The sequence below is a fragment of the Peromyscus californicus genome, unplaced genomic scaffold, assembly GCF_007827085.1.
Source record: "Peromyscus californicus insignis strain IS unplaced genomic scaffold, ASM782708v3 Scaffold_23__1_contigs__length_62951481, whole genome shotgun sequence".
Classification (NCBI taxonomy): Eukaryota; Metazoa; Chordata; class Mammalia; order Rodentia; family Cricetidae; genus Peromyscus; species Peromyscus californicus.
The window spans coordinates 61,440,764-61,466,784 of NW_026294534.1; the positions used below are offsets into that span (position 1 = coordinate 61,440,764).

The window sequence follows — 26,021 nt, forward strand, 5'->3', positions numbered from 1 at the left end:
CCATCCCCGCCCACTCGCCCCGTCCCTCCCTCGTCCTCAGCAGGCCCCGCCCGCTGCCCCGGCCTCGGTCTCTGGGTCGGCGCGCGGCCCTGTCGCTCGGGCGCGCGGCGGAAGATGGCGGAGTCCGGCGGCGGCAGTGGCTCTGGCCAGAGTCCCGAGCGCCCGAGCAGGTGAGTCTCGCGCCTCCGTGGGCGCGCACCTCTCGGCCGGGGCGGGGCGCCGACCTGGGACTGCCGGGGCGTGAGCGTTCCAGGACCCCGGCTGCCACCGTCCTGAGCAGGCGCGGGCCTGAAAGCGGCTGAGGCCGGGCTTCCTGGGAGATGTGGAGCCGGAGGCTGAAGGGGGCCTGGGAAGGTGACGTGGGAGGCTGTGCGAGGACGCCGGGGCCCGGCAGGTGACCAAGGCCTCCCTGGAGGGCACAGTGAAACCACTTGGCGACCTCCACAGGCCTTGATGGACAGGAAGCTGTCTAGGGGCCTGTCAGGGGATAAGAGGCCTGGGCATGTCTGGAGGGGGACAATTGGCCAGTCACCTGGGGCCTGGGAAAGCCTGGGGAGACACTGAGGCCACTAGGAGACCTCAACAGGTCCTGATTAGCAGAAAACTGTCTAGGGGCCTGGTAGGTATATAAGGGGCTCGGGCATGTCTGGAGGGGACAGTGAGGCCACCTGTCCTGATGGCCAGGGAGTCCCAGGGTTGTGAGAGATGGGGTGTGTTTGGGGACTTTGAGCACTGTGAGGGAGGTGAAAGGGTCTTGAGGGCATAAACTCTTTTTAGATCCCGTTCCCTCAGGCTAAAGGATTGGATTGGAGGTCTTGCCCTCAGATACTGGGGCCACATTTACCCCTTTGGTCAAATGGGGTCACCCTTTTCCCTGGTCAGCTCCTGAGGTGGGTTCTTTGAACCTGGGAATTTTCATAAAGATGACAGATTTGTTGTTGTTTTTTTTTTTTTCGAGACAGGGTTTCTCTGTGTAGTCTTGTGCCTGTCCTGGATCTAGACCAGGCTGGCCTCGAACTCACAGAGATCCGCCTGGCTCTGCCTCCCGAGTGCTGGGATTAAAGGCGTATGCCGCCACCACCTGGCGACAGATGTTTTTAAATATTTACTTTATTTTGGTTTTCCAAGACAAGGAGTCATGTAGCCCAGGCTGGTCTCAAAATTGCTGTGTAGCTGAGGATAACCTCAAATTGCTGACCATGCTGCCTCACCCCAAAGTGTCAGTGCATGCTAGGTGAGGACTTCACCAGGATGACAGGTGCTCATCAACACCCCTGTCGTGTGGTGCATGCTAGTGGGGTCTGCCACTAAGTCCCCCCTCTCATGCCCATTTTTTTGAGACAGTGTTTCACTGTTGTAACACCCACCGGCCTTGAACTTGCAAACCTTCTGCTGCAGTACACGGCAGGTGTTTCTACACATTTGTGACTTGATCTGGGTCTGAGGGGAAGAGCACCTGACGTAGGGAACACTCTTAGGGAGGACTCACACCTAACACTTTCACCCTGCCTGAGGACAGCCACCACCCTTGGGAGACCAAGGAGGAAACTCAGGCTCTCGCCAGCTTGTGAGTGAGAAGGTACCAAGAGTACTGCTCTGTGTGACAATGGATAAAGTTGGTCCTCACACGGAGGCTCTGGGCAGGGAAAGGCCTGGTGGCCTGTGGACAGGAGTTGGGCATTAGTGCTGGCTGGGGAAGCCCTGCCACCAAGAGAAGGCGTAGACCCTGCCTGTTCCCAGAGGCGCTGATCGGCACCGGGAAGCTTCAGTGTGAGGTCAGAGGACATCTGCAACCAGAAGAGTGACAGCCGCTGGGGAGTGAGAGATTGGTGGGGACTGGAGACCTGCCGTGGGAAGCATGGGGACACTGGGGAATGAGTGCGGGGGTTTAGGGACCAGAAAAGATCCCGGGGTGAAGTTTTTTTAAAGATGTGTTTTCATAATTCATTCATGTGTATCTCTGTGTGTGTGTGTGTGTGTGTGTGTGTGTGTGTGTGTGTGTGTGTGTGTGCGCGCGTGGTGCCTGTGGAGGCCAGAAGAGGGAGCCTGAGGAGGAACTGTTGTTGTGAACTACCCATTGTGGGTGCTGGGAACTGAGCTTGGGTCCCTTAGAAGAACAGTGCGTGATCTTAACTCCTGAACTGGCTCCAGCTTTGGCTTTTATTTTGTTATTGTTTGCGTCAGGGTTTCATTTTGTAGTCCTCACTGGCCTGACATTTGCTATTTAGCAAAGGCTGGCTTTGAACTCCTGATCTCTTGCCTTCAAGAGTACTGGGATAACGTGTGCACACCTCATCTAGCCTACTTCACTTCTTTCAGTTATTTTTCATTAATTGTGATTTCGAGATTTATTTATGTGTGAGTGTCTTGCCTGTGCACCATGCGCATGCCTGGTGTCCTTGGAGGCCAGAAGAGGGAGCTGGACCCTCTGTAACTGGAGTTAAGGATGGCTGTGAGCCACCATGTGGGGCTGGGAACCAACCCCAGGTCCTCTGCACGAGCAGCCGGTACTTCACTGAGCGTCTCTCCAGCCTATTTTACTCTTTTTAAATGAGCAGTTTATATTTTTCAAAGTGATCAGTTTATTTACTTTAGTTTGTTAATGTATGCATCCAACCCCCAAATCCATGTTTGTTTATTATTTTTAGTAACTTTAAATCATTTTCGATTGTTTTTTGTTTTTTTTTTTTTTATTTTTTTATTTTTTTGGTTTTTCGAGACAGGGTTTCTCTGTGTAGCTTTGCGCCTTTCCTGGAACTCACTTGGTAGCCCAGGCTGGCCTCGAACTCACAGAGATCCGCCTGGCTCTGCCTCCCGAGTGCTGGGATTAAAGGCGTGCGCCACCACCGCCCGGCTTGTTTTTTGTTTTTTGAGACAGGGTTTCTCTGTGTAAAAGTCTGGCTGTTCTGGAACTCGCTTTGTAGACCAGGCTGGCCTTGAACTCACAGAGATCTGCCTGCCTCTGCCTCCCGAGAGCTGGGACTAAAGGGTGTGCGTCCACCGCCTATGTTAACTTAAACCTTTATTTATGTGTTTATCAAGGGCTCAAACACAGGTCGGTCAGGCCCGCAGGGTAACACCTTCTCCCTTTGAGCCAGCTCTCTGCCCCTTTTCTATTTGAAAAAACTGTTTTAATTAGTACATGTCAGTTGTGAGCCACGGACTTCACTCTGGTGTTTTCATTCTGTGTGGAATGTGTCCCGTTCACCTGCTCTCCCACCCTGTCCCCTCCCATCCTTGCATTTCACATGGTTGTTTACAGGAGCATGGGCCCCTTGCTTGTGTCTATACCACTGATGAAAATGTCACTCCCTCCTCCCTCAGAACCTTCCCTGGGTATCAGTCCTTAGGGACGGGTGGGTTCCCATGAGCCTGGAAGTTGACAGGCCAGTCTTGTGCTGATGATGACGGCTGCTGTGATTTCAAGAGTGTGCAGCGCTGAACTGCAGATGGGTGCTTTGCCTGCATGCATGTCTGTGCGCTACACCCATCATGTGGGAAGTGCCTCAGAGATCATAAGAGGGTGTCAGATCCCCCGAAAGAGCAGCCAGGGTTGTTAGTCACTGAGCCGTCTCTCCAGCTCCGGCTCTTAGATTCTTCCACCTTGTCCATGATGTTCCCCAAGCCTTGGAAGGGTGATATAGATGTCCCATTTAGGGCTGAGAACTCAGCATCTCTTCCTCTCAATGCTTTGGCAAGTTATGAGTCTGCAGTCACTTGGAGAGGGGCTCCTCTAGGCAGAGTTGACAGCAGTCCTCGTCTGCAGCCACAAACAGGGGTCCTGTAGCAGGCAGTCCATTCAACAAAACGAGCCGTGCTTCCCACCACATCTGTGACCTCTCCAGACAGTTAGGTGTGTCAAACAGAAAGTGGTTGGTTATGCCACAGCAGTCAGACCACTGCTGCTCCAGTGGGTGTGTACCGCGGTCTTTGCACATGGGGTCACAGCTAGAACTGTTGATGGCAATTCTCCCATGTCATCAGGCTTGGCAGCAAGTGCCTTTACCTACTGAACCATCTCCATGGCATTTATTTATTTATTTGTTTATTTGTGAATGTGTAGTATATGTGTGCATGCCAGGTCAGAGGTCAGTGTCAAGTGTCCTCCTCTGTCCCCTCCCCACTTTGGCAATTGTCTGGAGAGGGTTTTGTGTTGTTCTGGACGGGATCTGTCACTGAGCCTGGGCTTGCTGTTTTGGTAATGGGATCCGCCTGTCTTCTCTCCCGATGCTGTCGTTCCAGGCATGCGTCTCCAGGCCTGGCTGGCTTTGTCTGTTCTTCAGTATGGGCACTGGCCATGCAGACTTGTGCGTGTGTGGCAGGCATTGTTCCGACCCAGCTATCTATCTTCACGGTCCCCTGGTGTTTGTTTTCTTTCTTTCTTTCTTTCTTTCTTTCTTTCTTTCTTTCTTTCTTTCTTTCTTTCTTTCTTTCTTTTTCATTGTAGACAGTGTCATGTAGCTCAGGTTGCCCTCACACTTGAAGTGTAGCTGAAGCTGGACTTAAACTCCTTCCCCTGCCTCCATCTCTGCGGTCTTGGGATGACAGGTGTGTGCCACCAAACCCGGCTAGGTTTTTATCTTTTGAGGTAAAACTTGTGTAACATAAAATCTTCCCTTATCAGTGACGATTCTGTGATGTGTAGCATTTCCACACAGAGACATGAAAGTGTGTCTACCCGACTGGTCCCCTCTCCAGGCTGGCAGCCCTGCTTCCTGTCTGTGGAGTCACCTGGTCTGGACGTTACACAGCGATGGGATTGTGCGAGGTGCAAAATTCCTGCCCTCTTGTCCTCTCCCCTCCCTTTCCCTCCTCTCCTCTCCTTCCTCTTTTTCCTTTCCTCCATCCCTTCCTCCTCCATCTCTCTTAACAGGGTATTGCTTATGTAGCCCAGGCTGGCATAGAACCATGATCTGTTAGCTTCTGTTTCCAGTCTTGGTTTTTTGTTTTGTTTTGTTTTTGTTTGTTTGTTTGTTTCAAGACAGGGTTTCTCTGTGTAGTCACGGCTGTCCTGGAACTGGCTCTGTAGACCAGGTTGGCCTCGAACTCAGAGATCCACCTTCCTCTGCCTCCCAAGTGCTGAGATTAAAGGAGTGCACCACCACTGCCTGGCTTGTTTTGTTTGAGACAGGGTTTCCCTGTGTAGTCCTGGCTGTACTAGAACCCACACCGTAGCTCAGATCAAAGGTGTGTGCCCCATACCTAGGAACGTCATCCATCTTAAAATGTCATCTCCTCTGTCTGGCTCATTTTAGCTGGCTTCCTGTTTCCAGGCGCATTTACATTGTGGCACAGATCACAGTTTCTTCCCCTTTTCATCATCAAATAATATTCCAACGTGTGGCTGATCGCCGTTTCATTCATATTGTCGCCACCTGGTGGATGTCTGCTCGTTTTTGTGGTGGTTGTCACTGTTTCTAACAATCTCTCAGCAGAGAGCGATACTGTTGTGACACCTGTAATTTTAGCGTTAGGAAGATTGGTCACTTCAAGTGTGAGGTCAGCCTGTGCTCCATGGTGAGTCTCAGGCTTCCTGAGCTGCGGAGTGAGACACAAAAGGGAAGGGAGGAAAATGGACTGGGGGGCGCTGCTCGGTGCTAGAGGGTTTTATACTAAGCAGCAAAACTAGAAATGAACTACGCTAAGCTAACACCCTGAGTCTCGTAATTCATAAGCAAAGATGTTTGGCTCTGTTGTGCGAGAGCTAGGGACGCCACCTGCTCTGCCCTTGCTGGGCCTGCCTCACAGTGTCCGCCCACAGCATCATCACAAGGTCAGGGCAGGAGAGCTGTGGGGACACCATGCCAGGCTCTGCCCGACACGCATTCCTTCTCAGAAGCCCTGCCTGCCACGGAAGCTCCATTGAAGAATACTTTGGTCTCGGTGGGACGGTCCGTGTCCTGCCCAGCTGTGGCTGCAGGCTGTTTAGTCTTTTGCGGACTGGAGCCTGTCATTGGTGTTGTAGACCAGTAGGGCTGTGTGCATAATGGGGGGCCCTGTGCACAATAGTGGGGCTCTGTGCAAAGTGGTGGGTAGTGTTCATGTGGTAACCGGTGACTGTCTTAGTCGCTCCCTGATGTGATTTGGTGATTGTCCTCTCTCCCAGGGCCTTGTGAGTGGCCAGTGTCTGCTCTGGGCCACTGTCTTAGGAGCCTGGGTCAGAGTGTGATGTACCTCATTTCTCCAACTTGCAGCCTGGCCACGTCCCTCCATGGAGTCAGGTCTTTCTGGGGAGACACTTTGAACTCCCCAGGAGCAGGGACACTGGCCTTGACTGTGCCACCATCTATGGAGCAGTTCTCAGCCTGTCAGGCCATGCCCTCATCTTCCCAGGAAGGCTGGTGTCAGCTGGCCACGTTGGGGGTGACATCTGTGTTCCCCTCCATGTCATGTTGACACAGCTCAAGACCACACTACCCACACTGCCCCCTCCATTATGTAACTTGTTTGTTCTGACTTCGCTCTTGACTACAGGAGAAGGAGAGTCTGGCTTCTCTTTCCTTGTCTCTTGGGAGCAACAAACCCTGTTGCCTAGCGGAGCTTGTCATAATGTCTGAGTTGAAGTGCAGTGGACAGCACGGCCACCAAGTTGGTGGCCCAGGAACAAAGAGGACTTGTTTAGAGAGACCTCCTCCCAGGTTGAGCCTCGGCCAGCTCCTCCTTGAGGGAGTTGAGGTCTGAGCCACCAGGGCTGTAAAGATAGGGATGTCACATGGCCATGAGAGGCCTGCCACTTGGCCTCTGGCCTCATTTGGAGGACAGGGACGTGGGAGGTGGTAGCCAGAAGGCTTGTCATGGCTCAGTGAGCCAGGCTTGTCTAAATGTTCCCTCAATCGTCCCTACCAAGGCCAGGGCTTCTAAGGAGACCAGACTGGCCTTGAACTCAGAGATCTGCCTGCCTCTTAAGTGCCAGGATTAAAGGCATATGCCTCCATACCTGGCCTGAGAAAGGTTTTGTTAGTGAGGCCAGTGCCCTGTTGGCATGGAAGCCCTGGCAGTTTGCTGCCCCCTTCCTTACCCTGGTCATTTTTTCCACACCTGAGAAGAGGAGGGAGGGTGACCATGGAGAGAGACAGTTCAGGGACTGTGGGCCCCGAGCTGGGGATGGGTGACACTGGGAACCCCACTCTCAGCATACCTGCCTTCTCAGTCAGCTGACACCTGACCTGTAATGGCCACCCTGGCCTGCTGTGTGCCTGTAGACCAGGTGTGGGCAGAGGAGAAGGGAATCAGAGCAGGGTCCACTCAGACCCTGCTGTGTTTGAAGGCCTCTGGGCCTGGGGCAGAGTGGGCTCGGGGGCCACTGGTATAGGGCACAGAGCAGGGTCGGGGCTCTAGGCTCTTGGGTTTCCACGCAACTGAGGGCTGGGGACTGGAGGATGAAGATGTGCCGTGGGTGTGTGGGGGGCTGAGATGCTGTGGGCTGGAGCAGCTGTGCCGTCTGTAAGGGTCTCATAGACAGAGGTGGCGTGGGGCCTGGGCTCACAATCTTGTCTCTTCCAGAAAGGTCCCTGGGGCTCTCTCTGCTCAGTGGACCTGGGGGCCAGGGTGACTTTTTCCAGCCCTAAGACTGTCATTCCATGCAAAAGAAGTTAGTAGCCACCACAGGCAGAGCCCCAGCTGGTGAATCTTCACTTACCAGCTGTCCTGCCCAAGCCCTTGGCCTGATTATGAATTATTGTCTCCAGCTTGGACCAGAAGACCTTCCTAAGATTACACACCTGCCTGACACCTGCTGAGCCTCCCAGCTTCTCACAGCAGGACCTCTGCCTCTGTATCCCTAATCTGCCCGGTCAGTCACATCTAGAGCATGTGGCATGAGGCCAGGACCTCAGCAGCCAGCATGGATGCTGAGGGCCGCCTGCCAGATACACGGCCCTCCATGCCAGTGGGTCAAGAGCCGTCACCCTCTATTTGGAAACAGGGTTCAAGGAATCAGCAGGAAGAGCAGTCTTGCACAGGCTTCCCTTAGCGGGAAGTGAAGGCGGCCGAACTGTCCAGCTGCCTGCAGAGGAGGTGGGGGCCTTGGGATCCCCAGACGGCGGACCCCCTGCTCTGGAAGCTGCCGTGCAGCTGTGTGGACTGGCTCTCTTAACACTTGTTAACCCCGGCCTGGCCCTTTCTACGCTACCCTTCCCAGCACTGCTTCCTGAGCCCTGTGAGTCCCCTGTTGGGGACTGATTATCCACTGTGCCCAGGAGCAGCGGGAGCTTTAATTTCTTCTGTAGGGTGAGTGCTTCTGGAATTGAGCTCTCTCAGCCTGCAGGGTGTGACTTTCTAGCTTTTAAGGGGCCTAGTGTGTGTGTGTGGGGGGGGGGGTTCACTCAAGGATCGAGGCTGGGGATGTTTTCTGACACCACAGCCATGAAATTCCACAGGGGTCAAAGCCAGGAACCGGGCGGGGTGTCTGGGCTGGATATCCGGAGTCTGTTCTCTAAGGGACGGGAGAATTTGAGCCCGGCTTGAAAGCAGAATGCAAGAGCGGAGACTAGGGATCTCCCGGAATCTTCCGCTACCCGGATGGTCAGAAGTGGGCTGGGTAGGGTAGCTGCCAGGTGACAGGTGTCCAGTGAGGCCTCCAAGCAGCCCCTCCACCCACTTCAGCATCTGCTGTGTGCTGCATTGGGGGAAAGCTGCTGGCCACACCCTGTCTCCTGTCCATATCAGGTGCCAATGGTGGTAGAGTGATCTGGGACACACACTCACACTCATGTTCCTGATCCACAAGAACCACTGCGTGGGTTCCACCCCTTGCCCATCAGCCTTCAACACTCTGGGAAGGCGTGGTTGGTGTGGGCAGCTTGTTGAGCTTTCTGAGGCTTCTCGGTGGCCAGAGTGGATCGAGATGTCCTGGCATAGTTGCTGCCCACTTGCCATCAGCTTAGCCTCCCAGCATAGACAAGAGGACACTGGTGCTGGCTAATTGCCAGTCTACCTCTAGGTTCAGTAAGAGACCCTGTCTCAGGAGTCTGGCGGAGAATGATGGAGCAGGGTACCTGATGTCTGAGTTCCAGGCCAGATTTGACTACATAATAAGACCCTGTCTCAGGACAACCAGCCTGGTCAGTGGGTAGGTCCAGTGGCCCTTGCCGTTATGTCCTAGGACCTTGGTGGTGGAAGGGGAGACTGGCTTCCACGTGCATGCCATGGCATGTGGATATGAACAGACACAGGCACACACTGGGAGAATCTCAATCTGTGTTCCCTCTCCCAGCCACTGCCTACCTGGTGGCTTAGGCTTGCACACCCTCCAACCTGGTAACTCCACAGGGGAAAGAGAACCTCCATCTGAAGGTGTCTAAGAAGTCCCAGGGAATGCCAGCCGGTGGTGGCATGGGCCTTTAATCCCAGCACTCGGGAGGCAGAGGCAGGCTGATCTCTGAATTTGAGGCCATCCTGGGCTACAGAGCGAGTTCCCGGACATCCAGGGCTACACAGGGAAACCCTGTCTCAAAACACAAAACAAAACAGAAACAACAACAACAAAAAAATAAATAAATAAATAAAAGGGAGAAAGAAAGAGACCCATCAGTCCTGGGGAAGGTTATGACTGGCTCAGGTGGGCCAGTCTTTCCTCTTCTCACCAATCTTGGTGGCCAGGGCTCCAGGAGGCTCTGGTTGGCCAAGCAAGGAGTGGGTCTACCAGATCCCCCTGCATGGGCAGAGAACTGGGGTCCCCACCAGAGGAAAACGTGTAAGAGCGGAAGTTGAATGGGAAAGAGCTGGTTTAGACATCTGCAAAGTGGAGAGATTTGCTGCTGGACTGTAATCAGGGTCCTGGGCTGAGCTGCCAGAATGATTCTGGCCTGAGGCTCTGGAACTTTGCAGGCTGGAGTGGCCAAGGTGGCCTCGCATGTACCTATGTGCCCCATGGTGCTGCCAGGGACAGCTGGCACCCTAAGTGGGACACTGTGAGGGCTAAGGCCACTCATGTCAGTGGGAGAGGGCTCCAAGGGCTGGCCTCACCTGCCCTTTGGCTGGACCTTGGCACAGGCATCTCTCTGGGCTGTGAGGAAGACCAGAGACAGACTCCATGTGGAGGTAGGATAGTGGGGTTCACTGTAGACAGCTGGGAGCGCAGGGTAATGGGGGTCATGGTAGGGAAGCTGACCACTTGCACATGTGTGAGGGTATAGAGGCTGTGCTTAGAAACAGGGACACACATTTTTGAGTGCTCACTACCTAAGCACTCCTTCACTGACCCTCTCACCCGCCCACCCCTTCACCCACCCCTCCACCCACTCACCTCTGCAGCCATCTACCCTGCTGCCCACTGTCCACAGGGCTAACATGGCTGAGCTCCTTCACTGGGAGAACACCAGGATGTAGCAGGAGAAAGACTCCTTCTGGCGGGCCCCCCAGAGCTCCCACTTTAGCATGGGGAGCCAGGCTAGGAGCAAATAGATAAATTCTGATGGAACAGGGAGCAGGGCAAACAGGCAGGCAGGGACCTGGAGTCTCCCACGGCAGCTGGCAGGCTCTTCCCTCATCTGCAGGGGACCTTCATTCCTCATGAGGCGACGGGGGTACGTAGTGGGGTCCATTGCATTCTCCCTCTGGGGTGAAGCTTGGATGCTCTGCCCCCTCTGGCTCCTGAGCTCTGTGCCTCAGCTCAGCTGGGCTTTGGGGAGTGGGCCTAGCCCTGGAGCCTGAAACCTCCTAGCTGCCTCTCAGTGATGTCCTTCACCTGTCTGTTGGGGCTGTGGGGCGCTAGGGCCTGAACTGTAAGGAGTTCTGTGTTTGCTGTGTGGTCTTGGGCAACTGTGGGTCTCTTTGTGCCACAAAGTGTTTCATGTCCAAAGTTCCCAGGCAGCAAGTGAGCCAGAGTCAGGACTGCACGTACCACTCACAGCCTGTAGGGTGTGTGTGTCCCTGTGTGGAGGGCATTCTCATGGTGACACATAGAACTGTGGTCCAGCTGTGAGTCCAGATAACATAAACTGTGGACAGAGGACGTGGCACTACTCAGGAAGGTGTCATGTTAATATCCTCCTGGGACCTCTTTCTAGAGCGAGGCTCCTCCTTGCTGATCTCAACAAGCAGTGGCAGTTGGGCCAGTGTGGGGCTTGGCGTCAGCCGTGAGGCCTTATGCTCCTAGTTGATGGCCAGAGCCTCAGATGAGCTCCAACCTGGTTGGGGGCCGGTGGTGGGGGTGGGTCGTGACCTCCGAGAAATGGACGTGCAGAGTAGCCTGTTCTCCCGCCTCCTTCCCCTGTAGCACACCTTCCCTGGAATCCCACCTTACAAGCCCGTGCTCTCCAACTGTCCCCTACCCTACCCCAGTTCCCAGGGAGCAAGGGGCTCTGGCTTACCCTGACCAGGTGGACTGTATGCTGGTGCTGGGCAAGGCTGCTGGGCTCACCGTTGACCTGCACTAAGGAACAGCAACCCTCACTCCCCAGGAGTCTTGGGGGATCTGGTGCTGGTTCCTTCAAGGAAGTGCCCCCCAAGTCCAGAGAGACCCAGGCAGCCTCTGCTTCTCGGGCTGTCTTCACAGGGAGACAGACCCAGGCAGCCCTTTCTCACCCCCCCAGCTCCCCCCCCTCAGGGTAGGTCTTCAGGTGCAGCCCAGACACAGTGCCTCTGTGGAGGAGTGTTTGGGGAGCCTGGTGGTGGGGAGAGTTCAGCCTGGTCTTCTAGGGGCTTCTGCTTGCTCCTCCCAAGTTTCGGCTTTCTTTTCTCACAGGCCAGCCTGGAGCAAGCCTACAGCAGGTGCCTTGCCTCCCACTTCCCATTAGAGGTGAGCCCCAGGAAAGAGGACTGCCACTGCAGAAGGGGGGGCAGGCTGTGGGCCCTGAGCCATGGAGAGTCCCAGGGGAGGGCTTGCTGACGTGAGGGAGAGTGGGGGCTGCTGGCTTGCCTGCCTAGTGCCAGAGCACAGTGAGTTGATCCTGTAGCTGGAGTGCTGTGCCCAGAGCTGAGAAACATTGGGTAACCATGGCAACAGGACAGGGTGGGTGTGCTGGACCCCGGAGCTCTACACTCTCTGCCTTGGTAGTCAGGGCCAGAGCCACTGGGATGTTGATGGGGACAGAATGCTGTGTGGATAGGAAGATGAGGTACCCAAAGCTAGGGGAGGTCCCTGTACCTCAGTTTCCCTATTTTATTTATTATTATTAGTTTTGTTTTTCGAGACTGGGTTTCTCTGTGTAGCCTTGGCTGTCCTGGATCTCGCTCTGTAGACCAGGCTGACATTGAACTCACAGAGATCCGCCTAACTCTGCCTCTCAAGTGCTGGGATTAAAGGCGTGCGACACCCCCCACCCCCGGGCAGTTTCCCTATTTTAAAGGAAGGACATTTGCTAGCTCATGGGGAGTCACAGGGCCCTGGGGAAGCCTGGTACCTGCTCTGTGCAAGGGTCTGAGGATGGTCGGAGAGGACAGAGAGGTGGTCCCAGTGAGCTGAGGACCCAGTGAGATGAAGCCCTAGGCCACCATGCTCCCACATAGCCTGAACCCAAGCTCCCCTCATTCAAGGCCTCTGACAACCCTATCTATTGACAGGCCATTGTCTGCTGCCGCATCCCCGCCCATCCAGGCTCTCTGGGAATGGTCTTGAAGATGTTCCGGGGCCCTGTTGCTGATCTGAGGTGGCCAGCCTGGCTTTACACTGTTTCCTGAAGCTCTGTCCCCCACTTGCATGTCAGGGGACCAAGGGTGGGGCGGCAGGGCGGCCGGGGAGGCAGGGCGGCCGGGGCGGCAGTGCGGCCGGGGCGGCAGGGCGGCTGGGGCGGCAGGGCGGCTGGGGCCGAGCCAGCCGGCCGTGTCTGCTCCAGCGAGCCACATGGACAATAAAAGTGAAATTGCTTTGAAAAGAGAAGTGGCCAGGCTGGGGGAGCAGGGAGCGGCGTCAGAACAGGGTGTGTGAGGCGGCGGGCTGCACTCCGCGTGGGGGTGGGAACGGATTTTACTAAACCCCAAAGAAATGTTTCCATGAAATTCCTTCTTGTTCTTGCCTGGTTTTGGACATTCTGAGAAGAATGATTCTGGGGTTTGGAAGGCTGGGCTCGAGGACAAGGCCATCAGCTGGGTAGGGTCTGGGGCCCATGTCCCTTGCCAGCTCCTAGCTCCCAGTGCCCCTGAAGGCTTCAGTCACTAGTGTGGCCCTCCACAGCTCTTTCTGTAGCTGCCTGCTCTGACATGATGTTCCCAGAACTCCTGGAGAGTGGGGGCTGGGAACTCAAGCCAGGGTGTTCCACACCTGGGTCCCCACAGGTGGTCTCCTCAGGTTCGTGCACCAACTCAGGCCTTCGAACATCGTGGATGGCCTGGGTCTGTGCCTGTGTCCAGCACAGGCTCGGACCCTGCCTGGGTACCTTGGGCAATACTGGGGAACGTGGAGGCGGCAGGATGGCAGGGTGGCTGGGCTTGGGCCAGGCCTGAGATGGAATGTGAGGCTGAGGTGTAGCCAGGGTGGGTGGTGAGTGGCCTCTGGAGACTGTCCGGTCCAGGGTTGCTGACGCACTGGCTCTGATGACTCATGGGCCGGCCACCATGACTAGAGTAGCTGTCTGGAGATTCAGACGGGCTCAGGGGGGCCCACCATGTGGCCGCCCACTGTCTAGAATTGTTCTGAGTAATGGGTCCTCCCTCCTCCCAGTGCTGGTCCTGGTGCTGGCAGAGGTGACCTTAGTCAGCCCAGGCAAGACAGCCCTCGTGTCCATCCCTGCTCTGGCTGAGCTGTGCCTGTGTGCACTGTGGGGGCTTGGAGCACTGCAGGGCGGCTCACCAGGACAGAGTGGCCATGTGAGGGACTTGCTAATGTCTAGGGGACAGGAGCTCAGCTCAGGCCACCAGCTGCAGAGACCAGAAGATCAGAGGCACTACCGGTCACGCCTGCTGCCTCTGCCTTCGAGGCCCAGGCCACCCATTTCCTTGGGGGACCTAAACTCTGGTCACCTCTCTGGGTCCCCATTTAAAACAATTAATTACATTTATTTTCTCATCCTGCCTCTATGTGTGCATGTGCACACATGACATTGGGTGCTTTTAGAAGGCGGAGGACAACCTGTGGCAGTTATCTCTGTCCTGTGTGTGTCCTGGGGATGGTCAGCTTGTCAGGGTTGGTGGCAAGTGATTCCACCTGTCGAGCTATCTCAACTCTGGGTCCCCCCACACCCCCCTTTTTTTTCCCAAAGAAGGTAACAGCAGAGGACTCTGGGAAACAGAGGCGCTGGGTCATTCTTCCTCCCTGGGCAGTACCGTCTGGCTCCTTGGCACTCTCGGGCTGTCCTCACCAGTGAGAATGTGGATTGGCTCATGCTAGTTGTGCCCTGAGCACCTCCCTGCCACCTGAGGATGTGGCACTGGCCACCTGTGACAAGGACCCCCAACACCCTCCCTGCTCTACTGCTTATATCCTCAGGCAAGCAACCACAGGTGGACAGTATTGGGAGGAAAACAGGTCCACACTGCACACACAGGCCTTTCATTTTTTAAAAACCCTTTTATTTAATCTTTGGTAAATTCATGCTTGTGATCCTATGCAGCCCCCAACTTCTCCACCCACTACCTGCTTTGTGTTGTGCGTGTGTGTGTGTGTGTGTGTGTGTGTGTGTGTGCGTGTATGTGTTCGTGTGCGTGTGTGTCGTGTGTGTGCGTGTGCGCGTGTGTCGTGTGCGTGCGTGCGTGTGTGCGTGCGTGTGTGTGCGTGCGCGTGCGCGTGTGCGTGCGCGTGCGTGTGCGTGTGTGTGCGCGCGTGCAGCTGCTGCCGCCTGCTGGGATGCTGGCTGAGCCTGTTGGCTTGCTCTTGCTCTTGTGTAGCCATTTGCAGGGGACAGCGCTTCCCAGTCTTCCCCGTCCTCCAGCTCTCGCATCCCCTGTGCTCGGCTTCCACAGTTTCCTGAGCCTAGAGAGTGTGGGGGTAGATGTCCTCTCCAGGCGAGCACCCAGTCACTTAGTCTCTGCTCTTTGACCAAGCTTCTGCGTTAACTGCTGCCCAGCTTTGGTGGCTGTGACTGAACAGTGCTAATCCCAGAGTGTAGAGAGAAGCATCGTCCTGCAGGCAGCTTGACAGCATGTCTGTTTGACAGGACCGCTATAGGAGGGCCCTCCGCCCCGCAGGGCATCCGCCTCTGGCTAGGTGTGAAATGCCAGCAAAGATGCCCTAATGCAGACGGGTTGTCTGTGCGTCCCCGGAAGCACCGTCCCTAGTAGGCAGCAGGTAACTGCTTGGTACCTGCCCCTTCCCCAGACAGTGGCCGAGGGAGACCCCTAAGACCTGGGATACGCACATGCTCGCTCTCTTGGCTACCTCGTGGTCCTGGATACTGGATGCTGGTGCTGTGGAGGAAGGCAGAGTTCAGAGAACCGCACTGGGCCACACCCCACCCCTCCTGGATCCTGCGACCGACTCCCTTTGCTTATTGTGAGTTAACCCAGAATAAACCCCTTTGACTGTCAGACGGACTCTGGAATTGCCTCGTTACCTTCCTGTAGACCAGCCACACGTCCAGTCAGAGCAGCTGTCCAGCCCTGGACCAGCAGCCGCCAGTGCTTCACTGACTTGCTTCTCACTGGCAGGTCTGTATAATGCAGGGTCCAGCCCTGGGAAGGAGGCTGTTGATGGCTTTGTTCCCTGTGACTACATGGCACCTTGGGCACTGTGGAAGCCAGGCAGCAGTGACTTCCCCTTCCTTGTTATTCCTCACGTAATGCACGATGACGGTCACACACACTGCACGTAGATTTCACTAGGTGCAGTGTCATCTGGAGATGACAGAAAGTGGATTAGGGTTAGGGTGACAGGCTCCATATAGGTGCGTCATGATGTAGGAACATAAGTATCTGTGGGTTTTGTTGTCCATGGGGTTGCAGGTTCCATTCCTCACAGGTTCCAAGTGACAGCCCTTTCCAGGGGGAAGGGTCAGCATGGTGCCGCTAAGGCATGAGCTCCTGCTAGCGCCGAGCATCCTCTCAGGTCTCAGGGGCTCTGCTTCCTTTCCTGTTAACCCTCAGCGCCAGCCTCTGCATCATCCTTTATTTATTTACTTATTCGTTTATTTATTGATATATGTGTTTCGCATGTTTGAAAGTCTGTATACCACGTGTGTGCAGCGCCTGTGAAGTCCAGAAGATCACCTGGAACTGAGTTAAACATGGTTGTGAGCCTCCATGTGGATGCTGGAACTGAACCTGTGTCCTCTACAAGAGCAGTGAGCATTGTTAGCCACCGAACCATCTCTCCAGCCCCTGCATTTTAAATTTTTATTTATGTATATAATATACGTGTGGATCTATGTGAGTGTATGCCACATGAATAGAGGTACCTGTGGAGGCAAAAAGAAAGTATAGGATCCCCTCGGGCTGGAGTTACAGGTGGTTAGTTGTGAACCACTTAGGGTGGGTGCCGAGAACTGAACTTGGGTCTGCAAGACTTGCAGGTACTTAAGCGTTGAGCTATTGCTCCAGCCCCAAGCACCATTCATCAGGATGCAGGTTTTCTATTAATTTCATGATACTTTTTACATATGGAGAATCATAGTAGCTCGGTGTCCAAAGGACGCATGCTCCACTTGGTGCATTACACCTGGTGCAAAACCTTTCTCCTGTCCCAAATCTCCTAGAACTAAGGAAAAGTCCCTAGGTGACTGTGGAAGTCTTTGCCTCTCCCTTTTTGTCCCTTCCCAGGAGGATCTGTGGGCTGTGGAGCTGCACGGTGACTCCAGAGGATCTTGCTCCCTTGACAGCTGAGAAAAGCTGATTCAATGTGTCAGAGAGGTCTCTTGCCATATACTTTATATGTCCACTGGTCTTTTAAGAAATTATTATTGTTGTACTTATTTGTGTTTGAGGGTGGGGCACGTGCCACAGTGACTGTGAGAGTCAGTTCTCTCTTTCCACCATGTGAGGCTCAGAGACTGAACTCAGATTGCCAGGCTTGGCCACAAGCACCTTTATCTACTGTGCCATACTGCCTGTCCCACCTATCCTTATGGATGCTAGCTCCTTGCCAGCTGGATGAACAGCTGCACTGTGGCCCCTCCCAGACCTTTCATCTAGGGTATACACAGGTGCCCTGTCCTCCTGCTCCTCCTAAAGCCTGTGACATCACAAAGCAGGGTCACGTGTGTGAGTAGAGGACTAAATGAATGGTGCAGGGTAAGAAGAGGACCCGGGGTCACTGGCTCCTGGATCTGGCCCAGTCCACCCTGGCACAGGCGGGGCTGAGACACTGCCCTGCCTCAGGGGTCACTGGTGTTGGTGGCCCTCAAAGCTATATCTCCTAGCTGTTGGGCGTCAACCTGGCTCAGGCTAGCCTGCAGCTGTGGCTGACTCTGGGGACCCCAGTGGAAGAGGGTGTGTGTACCAGCCCTCAAGATGTGGAGGAGGGTCCCTGCAGTGGGACACTGCTACTCCAGGGGTAGCCAGCCTGTGAGTCTCTGGTGCTTATTATTTGTTACATGTATTTATTTGGGGAAATGAGTGCCCTTGTGTGGAGGTCCGAGGACAGCTCACACGAGTCTGACCTCCATGTCTGCGGCTTTCAGGGGTCGGCTTGGCACTTCCCCATTGAACCATCGTGCTGTCCTCTTACTCTGTTTCAGTGAGACAGGCTCTTACTCAGCTCAGGATGGCCTTAAACTTGCAGCAATCCTCCTGTCTCAGAACCCTGTGAGCTTGGAAGACAGGTGTGTATTTTAACCAGTTCCCCTCCCCCAGGAGGGAGATGCACCTCTATCTTCCGAGAAGGAGGGTGCACAGGGTCACACAGGCTGTCACCTCCCCACAGTGGTTTGGTCTGTGGCTTCTGCCCTGACGCAGGCCTCCACTGCACTGGACCAGATAGGCTCAGGCAAGCATGGAGCTTGCAGGCCTCCATGGACACAGACTCCGGCCCCAGAAGCCTCATTGCTTCCCTCAGAGGGGCGGGAACAGGTGTGCCAGTTCCAGCCTCCACACAGCTCTAGGTTAGTTCCTGTCCCTCAGCTCTCGATGCCATGGCCCCATCTGCAGCTGGGACAGGAAGCTAGGCCTGTGTGCTTTGACAATCTTTGGCCCTGTTGTACAGACTATATATCCACTGAGTGCCTCAGTTTCCCCAGATCCTTGTAGGCTCATGAGGGATGTCGTCAGGAGCCTAAGCATCCCAAGACTCTGGAGACCAAGCCACAGAAAGCCCTGGACTCTGCCCCTGGAACTGGCCTGGTGAGGGTGGCCCTGGGCCCTTGGCCTGTGATGTAGCACAGAGCATCTTCCAGAGTCCCTGAGTCCCAGGTTTGTTGGGGGTTTGGGAATCAGAGAGTAGGGGCTCAGACTGCCACAGTAACCTAGCCAGAGTACCATTGTTCTCAAAGAAGACAGAGGTAGGTGCTGAGATTGGCACCCTCCACCTGGTCCAGGAGAGACCGCATGACAAGCCAGAGTCTTGGGTCTACCTGGACGCCTTCCCTCCCCAACCTCAGCAGCCAGGCACCCTACATTGTTGGCCAGTCCCCAAGACTTTGGCATTAAGCGCTGATCCTGGGCTTTCCTGCCACCCTAAGGACTCATGGCTTCCTATCCAGGGCAGCCTGTACCTCACCACACCACAGACCCTTATGCTGGGTCTGAGCACCACCACCTTATCAACATTGGCAGTGCCTGGCCCTGAAGTGCCTCTGATCCTCCGCCTGAGGGTCTCTAAGGGCCACCAAATTGGGCAACTGGCCAGGGGACTTGGGAGTCAGGGTGCTCTGTGCAGCTGGAGCAGGATCCAACTCTGAAAGCTCCTTATTTGGGGACTGATGGGTTGGGGTCCCAGAACCTTCCCTCCTCTTCATTTCTTGGAAAGTCCAGTGCCCTGCATTCCTGGCCCAAGAATGAAAGGGCAGGTCCCCAAGGGTTGATGGAGAGAGAGAGAGAGAGAGAGAGAGAGAGAGAGAGAGAGAGAGAGAACGAACAAGAACTCAGCAGGGGGAGGGAAGAGGGAGGCTTGATGGAGGCCCTCAGCAGCACTGCCCCTCCTGTGTTCCAGGGGGCAGGTGTTATGTGCAGAGCTTCAGCAAGGGGTATCTGAAGGGAACAGCAGGACTGCTGCTGGGGGCTGGACAGGGGGTAAATTGAGTCAAGGAAATGAGGACAGACCACTGATGAGTGTGGTGATATATTGTGTACCCTAATAAAATCTGCCTGAAGATCAGAGAACAGAACAAGCCACTAGATTAAACATAGACGCCAGGTAGTGGTGGCACACACCGTTAATCCTAGCGCTTGAGAGGCAGAGATCAGTCTGGATTTCTGTGAGTTCAAAGTCACCCTGGACCACATGAGATTGACTCAGTCTAGGAGAGAAACAGAGCCAGGCAGTGGTGGCACACACCTTTAATCCCAGCACTTGAGATCTCATGCATTTGCTCAGGAAGCACACATGCCTTTAACCCCAGGAAGTAATATGGCAGGGCGGAGAAAGGTACATAAGGTGTAAGGAAACAGGATCTAAAGCCTCTCGACTGAGGAGTCGTAGAGGTTAGAGGTGGCTTGTTCCTTTGTTTCTCTAATCTTTCAATGTTTACCCCAATTTCTGCCTCTGGGTTTTTATTAAAAGACCTTTTTAAGATTCGCATTATAGATGGGCTTGAGGGTATGCTCATCTTTCGGCTTTCCTTGCTTTGTTTTAGACAGTCTCACTGTGTAGCCCTGGCTGTCCTGAACTTGCTCTGTACACCAGGCTGGCCTTGAACTCACAGAGATCCATCTGCCTCTGCTTCCCCAATGTTGGGACTAAAGGTGTGGGCCATCACACTCCACCTATTTGTGTTTATGAAATAGATTAGTCCTGATCCACCTATTTCCATTCCAGAGTGCTGGGATGAAATGTGTACAGGCCCTTACTGGGGTTCTAGGCCGGGGCTCCACCCCTGAGCCTCGCCCCAGGGCAGTCCTTTTTCAGGTAGACAGTCTTGGAGTGTTTCCTGTATGGCACAGGCTTCTCCATCCCTCCACAGGAGACCCTCTTCTCCTTCTACCTCCTGTGCTGGCTGCCCTGCATCCCCTCTGGGTGAAGTTGTCTGTTGTGGCGTTCTGTCACTCAGGATTACAGTTCCAAGGGTCCTCCATGTCACTGTGTGACCCCACTTGGAGGTTTCTGAGTCATGTCTCCTCTGCTGTCCCTGCAGCCTGGCCGACAGGAACGGGACCCTCAAGTGCACCTTCTCTGCAGCTGGCCACAGCACTGGCCTCCTGCAGGGCCTGGCTGCCCTCCGTGCACAGGGCCAGCTGCTCGACGTGGTCCTCACTGTCAACAGCGAAGCCTTCCATGCGCACAAGGTGGTCCTGGCGGCCTGCAGTGACTACTTTAGGTAAGTCTGGCCCTGGGGACTTGAGTTCACACTTCTGCCACCTCCTTGTGTTAGAGACAGTGTTTTACCATGTGGCGTGGATTAGCCTCAGCTGCACAGTGCCCCCAGTGCCCCCATCTTCTGGCGTTGAGGCGGCAGGCATGCCAGCACACCTGGCCTGTGATTTCTTTCTAAGTTTCTTTTATTTTTCAGTCCTCGTGTGTACTGAGTAAGCACTCCCTCTGTTTTTAAATTTTTATTCATTTTCATATGTTTGTGCATATGCGTGTGCGCGCATATGCGTGTGCAATGGTGAGTGAATCACACGTGAGCCCTGGTGAGCGTGGAGGACATCGTGTAGGCACCAGGTCTTTCCTGTCACTGTGTGGGTCCTGGGGATCAAACTCAGTTGTCAGGTTTACCAGCAAGTGCCTTAACCGCTGAGCCATCCTGCAGGCTTGCCTGCCCCTCACCCCTTTTTCTCTCTTGAGACAGATCTCATGTAGCCCAGGCTAGCCTCACACTCACAATGTAGCCCAGGATGTCTGTGAACTCCTTATCCTCTGCTTCCACCTCCGCCTGTGCCCAGGCAGGCACTGTACCAGCCAAGCCTCAGCCTCAGCCCCTCATTCAGCACCTGCTGTATGGCAGGCATTGTGCAGACAGGCCATGTGTGCCCAGGAAGGACAAAGTAATAATGACCCCTTGCTGCCGTGATGGCTCCTCCAAGTCACCAAAGCAAACAGCTGAGGGACTGGAGGGGGTGGAGCCGTGTGCCCCGGTGTCTGTGGGGCTCTTAGAGACCAAGCTCTTCTCCTGTTTCCCACGCCTCGGGCCCGCGTCGACACATGGGAGTCAGAACTAAAGGCCCAATGGAGCTGGCTGGTTCGGGGTGCCCCCACAGCAGGGTGGGAGCAGCAATGGTTGCCCTTACAGACCTATGCTGTCTCCTTCTCCCCGAGCTGTGACCCCCGTTCTAAGAGGACCAGGTCTTCCAGGTCCACTGCCACCCAGGTGTGTGTATTGGGCCACATGTCCCTCTAGGCCCAGCTGCCCTCCCTGGGGCTCAGTGAGGCCGTTCTGGGGAGGTGCTGCAGCCAAGCCAACTGGGGCATCGATGCTATTTTTACTCTGGATTTGGGGGCGGGTGGGTGGCCCAGCCAGCAATGCCTTTTAAAGGCACCCCCGCTCTGGCAATGTAGCCCATGAAGCCTTAAAAGGCAAAACTCCATCCTGTCAACTGGTCTGGCCTCTTTTCTCACTGAAGTGTCCAAGGGGTGGTGGGGACTCTTGAGGGACAGGCAGGGGCCAGATCTGGGAGCTGTTCCTCATGGCCCCAGGGAGGCCCTGGATACTGACCCACAGAACGATGCCATTAGGTGGCAGCCCCTCCATGGCACCCATGGCCTCCCTCCTGGTGTGACCTGAGCCTAGGCTGCATGAAGCATGTACCACTGTGAGTGGGCATCGTCTTTGATGATGGGGGGTGTCCCTCCCTCTCTGGCAGTGTCAGGAAAGCCTGCCCACAGTTATGAGGGCTGCTCTGGAATGTCAAGACTGTCACCCAGGGATCCCACAGACCCTTTGAGTACAAGCCAGCCCTCTCCTTCTTCCTGCTGGAAGCTGAGACTTAACCCCAAGTCTTCCCAGAGCCCCGTGTATGGGTCTGCATCCCCTCACCAGCTGTCACATGGCTCCAGAAACGCCTCGCAGGGTTCTCACACAGGCTGAGGACTGAGCTGATTCTGGGCCATGTGTGGGCATGAGTGAGATCTCAGGCACTTCTCCCTGAAGACAGCAGTAATGGCAGGCACCTCTTGGGACCTTTGCAGCAGGCTCGGGGAACAGGGCAGGCCTTTGGTCTCTTCACAGATGCAGCCTGGGGAAGTGGGTGCTGGATTCTGCTAGTGGTGGGAAGCGCAGGCTGGTCCTGTCTCTGGGGCTCAAGGCAGCAGGACCTGCACATCTGCAACTGTGTCTCTTCAAGAGACCCACGGGTCAGCCTTGAGGGCTGCAGGGCCCCATGCAGTGTGCCAGCAGTAATGGCTGGCCCCCTGCAGCTGCACAGGGTCAGAGAGGCTGGGGTGAGGGCAGAACACAGCTTGGGCACACTGACAGACCTGCTCACGGGTGTGTTGCCACCTCCAGGGCCATGTTCACCGGCGGCATGCGCGAAGCCAGCCAGGCAGTCATCCAGCTGCAGGGTGTGTCTGCACGAGGCCTGCGCCACATCATTGACTTTGCCTACAGCGCTGAGGTGACGCTGGACCTGGACTGCGTGCAGGACGTGTTGGGTGCTGCTGTGTTCCTGCAGATGCTGCCAGTGGTGGAGCTATGTGAGGACTTTCTGAAAGCCGCCATGAGCGTGGAGACATGCCTGCACATTGGCCAGATGGCTACCACCTTCAGCCTGGCGTCCCTGCGTGAGTCGGTGGATGCCTTCACATTCCGCCACTTCCTGCAGATTGCGGCAGAGGAGGACTTCCTGCGCCTGCCACTTGAGCGCCTTGTCTTCTTCCTGCAGAGCAACCGACTGCAGAGCTGCGCTGAGATTGACCTGTTCCGCGCTGCTGTGCGCTGGCTGCAGCATGACCCCACCCGTCGCGCCCGTGCCAGCCTCGTGCTGCGCCACGTGCGCTTCCCGCTCATGCAGCCTGCCGAGCTGGTGGACAGTGTGCAGACACTAGATGTCATGCTGGACGACGCCCTGTGTCGCCAATATCTGCTGGAGGCCTTCAGCTACCACGTGCTGCCCTGTCGCCAGCATGACATGCAGTCGCCACGCACAGCTGTGCGCTCGGATGTAGCATCCCTGGTGGCCTTCGGGGGCACGCCCTATACCGACAGTGACCGAGCGGTCAGCAGCAAGGTGTTCCAGCTGCCTGAGCCTGGGGCCCGCCACTTCCGTGAGCTCACGGAGATGGAGCTGGGCTGCAGCCACGCGGGCGTGGCTGTACTGGATAACTTCGTGTACGTGGCAGGTGGCCAGCACCTGCAGCACCGCAGCGGCGAGGGCGCTGTGGATGCCTGCTACCGTTATGACCCGCAGCGCAATCGCTGGCTGCGGCTTAGGGCGCTGCATGAGAGCCGCGTGCAGTTCCAGCTCACAGCACTTGGTGGGCTGCTGTACGCCACCGGTGGCCGCAATCGCGCAGGCAGCCTGGCTTCCGTGGAGCGCTACTGCCCGCGCCGTGACAGCTGGGACTTCGCCTGCCCGCTCAAGCGCCGCACCTGGGGCCACGCGGGCGCCGCGGCAGCTGGTCGCCTCTATATCTCAGGCGGCTATGGTGTCTCTGCCGAGGACAAGAAGGCGCTGCAGTGCTACGATCCTGCAGCCGACCGCTGGGAGCCCAGGGCGCCCATGCGTGAGCCTCGCGTGCTGCACGCTATGTTGGGCGCCGCTGGCCGCATCTATGCCCTAGGCGGCCGCATGGACCATGTGGACCGCTGCTTCGATGTGCTGGCGGTGGAGTACTACGTGCCTGATGCGGATCAGTGGACCAGCGTGGCCCCTATGCGCGCTGGCCAGTCGGAGGCCGGCTGCTGCCTGCTGGAGAGGAAGATCTACATCGTTGGTGGTTACAACTGGAGGCTGAACAATGTCACGGGCATTGTGCAAGTGTACAACACCGAGACAGATGAGTGGGAGAGAGACCTGCACTTCCCGGAGTCCTTCGCGGGCATCGGCTGTGCCGCTGTCCTGCTGCCCCGTGCTGGCCACAGGAGGTAGCTCTTATCCTGGCCTGGCTGTGTTCCGCATGAGTGTTAGACCCCCCACCAGCCCTGGGGGTCCCCACGTCTCACCCCCGAGCCAACAGAGATATCTGGTCCCAGAGGTTCGGGCACCACGGCAGCTACTGCCCAATGTGCGTCTCTGTGCTGTCCTGGTGGCTCAGCCTCGATTTCCCTCAATCTTGACCAGACACTCAGAAGTAAGCTTGTGGACACAAAATATCCAAGTCCCAGTGAAAACCGCCCTCCCTGTCTTCTGGCTGGTTAAAATTCCAGCTGCCCAGTGGGTAAAGGCACTGCCCCAAGCCTGACATCCAGAGTTCTGTCTTGGGACCCACAAGGCAGAAAGAGAAACTGACTTCTTGAAATTGCTCTCTGATCTCCATGTGGCACCATGGCACACATGGGCACACAATCAAAAGAGTGTAAATCAGGCCGGGCGGCGGTGGCGCACGCCTTTAATCCCAGCACTTGGGAGGCAGAGCCAGGCGGATCTCTGTGAGTTCGAGGCCAGCCTGGGCTACCAAGTGAGTTCCAGGAAAGGCGCAAAGCTACACAGAGAAACCCTGTCTCGAAAAAGCAAAAAAAAAAAAGAGTGTAAATCAACTCTCCTGGTACCTGGGCAACCATTCAGGATGCAAGAGGCAGAGGGTGCCCCAGAGGCACCCTGACAGGCGGCAGATACAGAGACATGTCTTCACTCCCAAGCTCCCAGGCCTTGCTTGACATGTGCACTCCAGGAGCATCCCCAAGAGGCTCTCTGGCCAATTGGGAAGCCAGCTTTCTCTGTGTCCATCCACCTTTCTAAGAAGACAGCCACGTGAGTGCAGTGGCCTGTTCCAGTGCTCTGGAGGCTGAGCTGGGAGAATTATTGCAGGTTCTAGGCCAGCCAGGGCCACACACACACACACACACACACACACACACACACACACACACACACACAGAGAGACAGAGACAGAGACAGAGACAGAGATATCCTCTCCCAGAACAAAACCCACAAACACCAAAACAGAGGAAACACACAAGCCAACTCTATCAGGTGAGTGGCCGAGTCTGACTCCAAGTGTAGCCTGAGGCTGGGGGAGAATGAATGGCCCATCTCCCATGTTGCCTGCAAATGGCCACACTCCCACGTCTGACCCACCCGTGGGTCCTAGACCCTGGGGTGGGAGGGGATGCTGTGGCCGTGAGCTCCAGCCCTCCCGCTGGGGCGTCAGCCATGTTTGTTTTGTTGCTTAAACACTGAAGTCTCACCTTGGTGTTTTGTTTCTCTTTTATTGCTGAAGGAAGCCAGCCCCACTGTCTTCCAAACAAGATTTGTTCTCTGGCGATTTAAAGTGTCTCTTGCTGCTCACAGACAGAGGGATGTCGCCTTTGTGTGACCCCCTCACTGCATGAGTAATGAACCCTCTCCTTTGCTGTGGGCCTCTGCTGATCAGTCCTTTTCTTTAATAAAGACTGCGGTGGAAGGGTGTAGCCGACCTGTGCTGAGCACCTGCAGCCCGCCTGCCTGGCCTCTGGCTTTGGGGCCCCTTCTCCCAAGGAACAGGGAGCTGCAGGATGCCAGAGCTGAGCAGTCTGGAAGAGGGTGTGCGGGGGGGGGGGGGGGGGGGGGGTTAGTGAGGGCCTCCAGGTAGCTGCAGCCCCCCAGAAGCTTCTCTCACTGTTCAGCTGCACACCCCAACTGCAGATAAGCCTCCGAGGCCGTGACAGGGCAGAGTCGGCAGGGCCTGTCCCCACCCTCCCAGGTGTCTGCTGTCACCCTCCACCTCACCCCAAGGTCTCCGCCCCACTGCCCTGACCATTGTCTTCAGCAAGGCTCAGGCAGTGGCTGCTAAAACAAGAGCTGATGATGGGTGGAAGGGAGGAGCCAAGGCCGCAGGGGCATCCAAACGGAACCCACCACGACATTCTAGCTCCCCACAACCTGAGCTTTCCCCCAGAGAGAATACCTCCATCGAGACACACAGCCCTGCAGAGGGCAGGGTGAAGTGTCTGCCAGCCACCAGTCCCCCAGATCACATAACA

The 26,021-nt window shown here is 55.8% G+C and overlaps 1 protein-coding gene across 4 annotated transcripts; it reads left to right on the top strand.

Moving 5' to 3' along the window:
* The first annotated feature begins 36 nt into the window (after positions 1-36).
* On the top strand, positions 37-25,469 carry Klhl26 (kelch like family member 26). 4 transcript variants are annotated; one of them, XM_052752643.1, is made up of 5 exons: positions 52-170; positions 11,687-11,740; positions 12,505-12,590; positions 20,097-20,279; positions 22,407-25,469. In XM_052752643.1, the coding sequence occupies exons 3-5, from the start codon at positions 12,550-12,552 to the stop codon at positions 23,986-23,988; spliced, it is 1,806 nt and encodes a 601-aa protein (XP_052608603.1). In that variant the 5' UTR covers positions 52-170; positions 11,687-11,740; positions 12,505-12,549; the 3' UTR covers positions 23,989-25,469. The 4 variants fall into 4 exon arrangements, with proteins under 4 accessions (XP_052608602.1, XP_052608603.1, XP_052608605.1 ...); XM_052752644.1 differs by lacking the exon at positions 52-170 and adding an exon at positions 274-394; XM_052752645.1 differs by lacking the exon at positions 12,505-12,590.
* Positions 25,470-26,021: the final 552 nt, after the last annotated feature.

Coding starts and splice junctions, on each gene's coding strand:
- Klhl26 (XM_052752642.1), top strand. CDS start 115: ATGGCGGAGTCCGGCGGCGGCAGTGGCTCTGGCCAGAGTCCCGAGCGC. Junction 171..20,096: donor AGTCCCGAGCGCCCGAGCAG/GTGAGTCTCGCG, acceptor CTGTCCCTGCAG/CCTGGCCGACAGGAACGGGA. Junction 20,280..22,406: donor GCCTGCAGTGACTACTTTAG/GTAAGTCTGGCC, acceptor TGCCACCTCCAG/GGCCATGTTCACCGGCGGCA.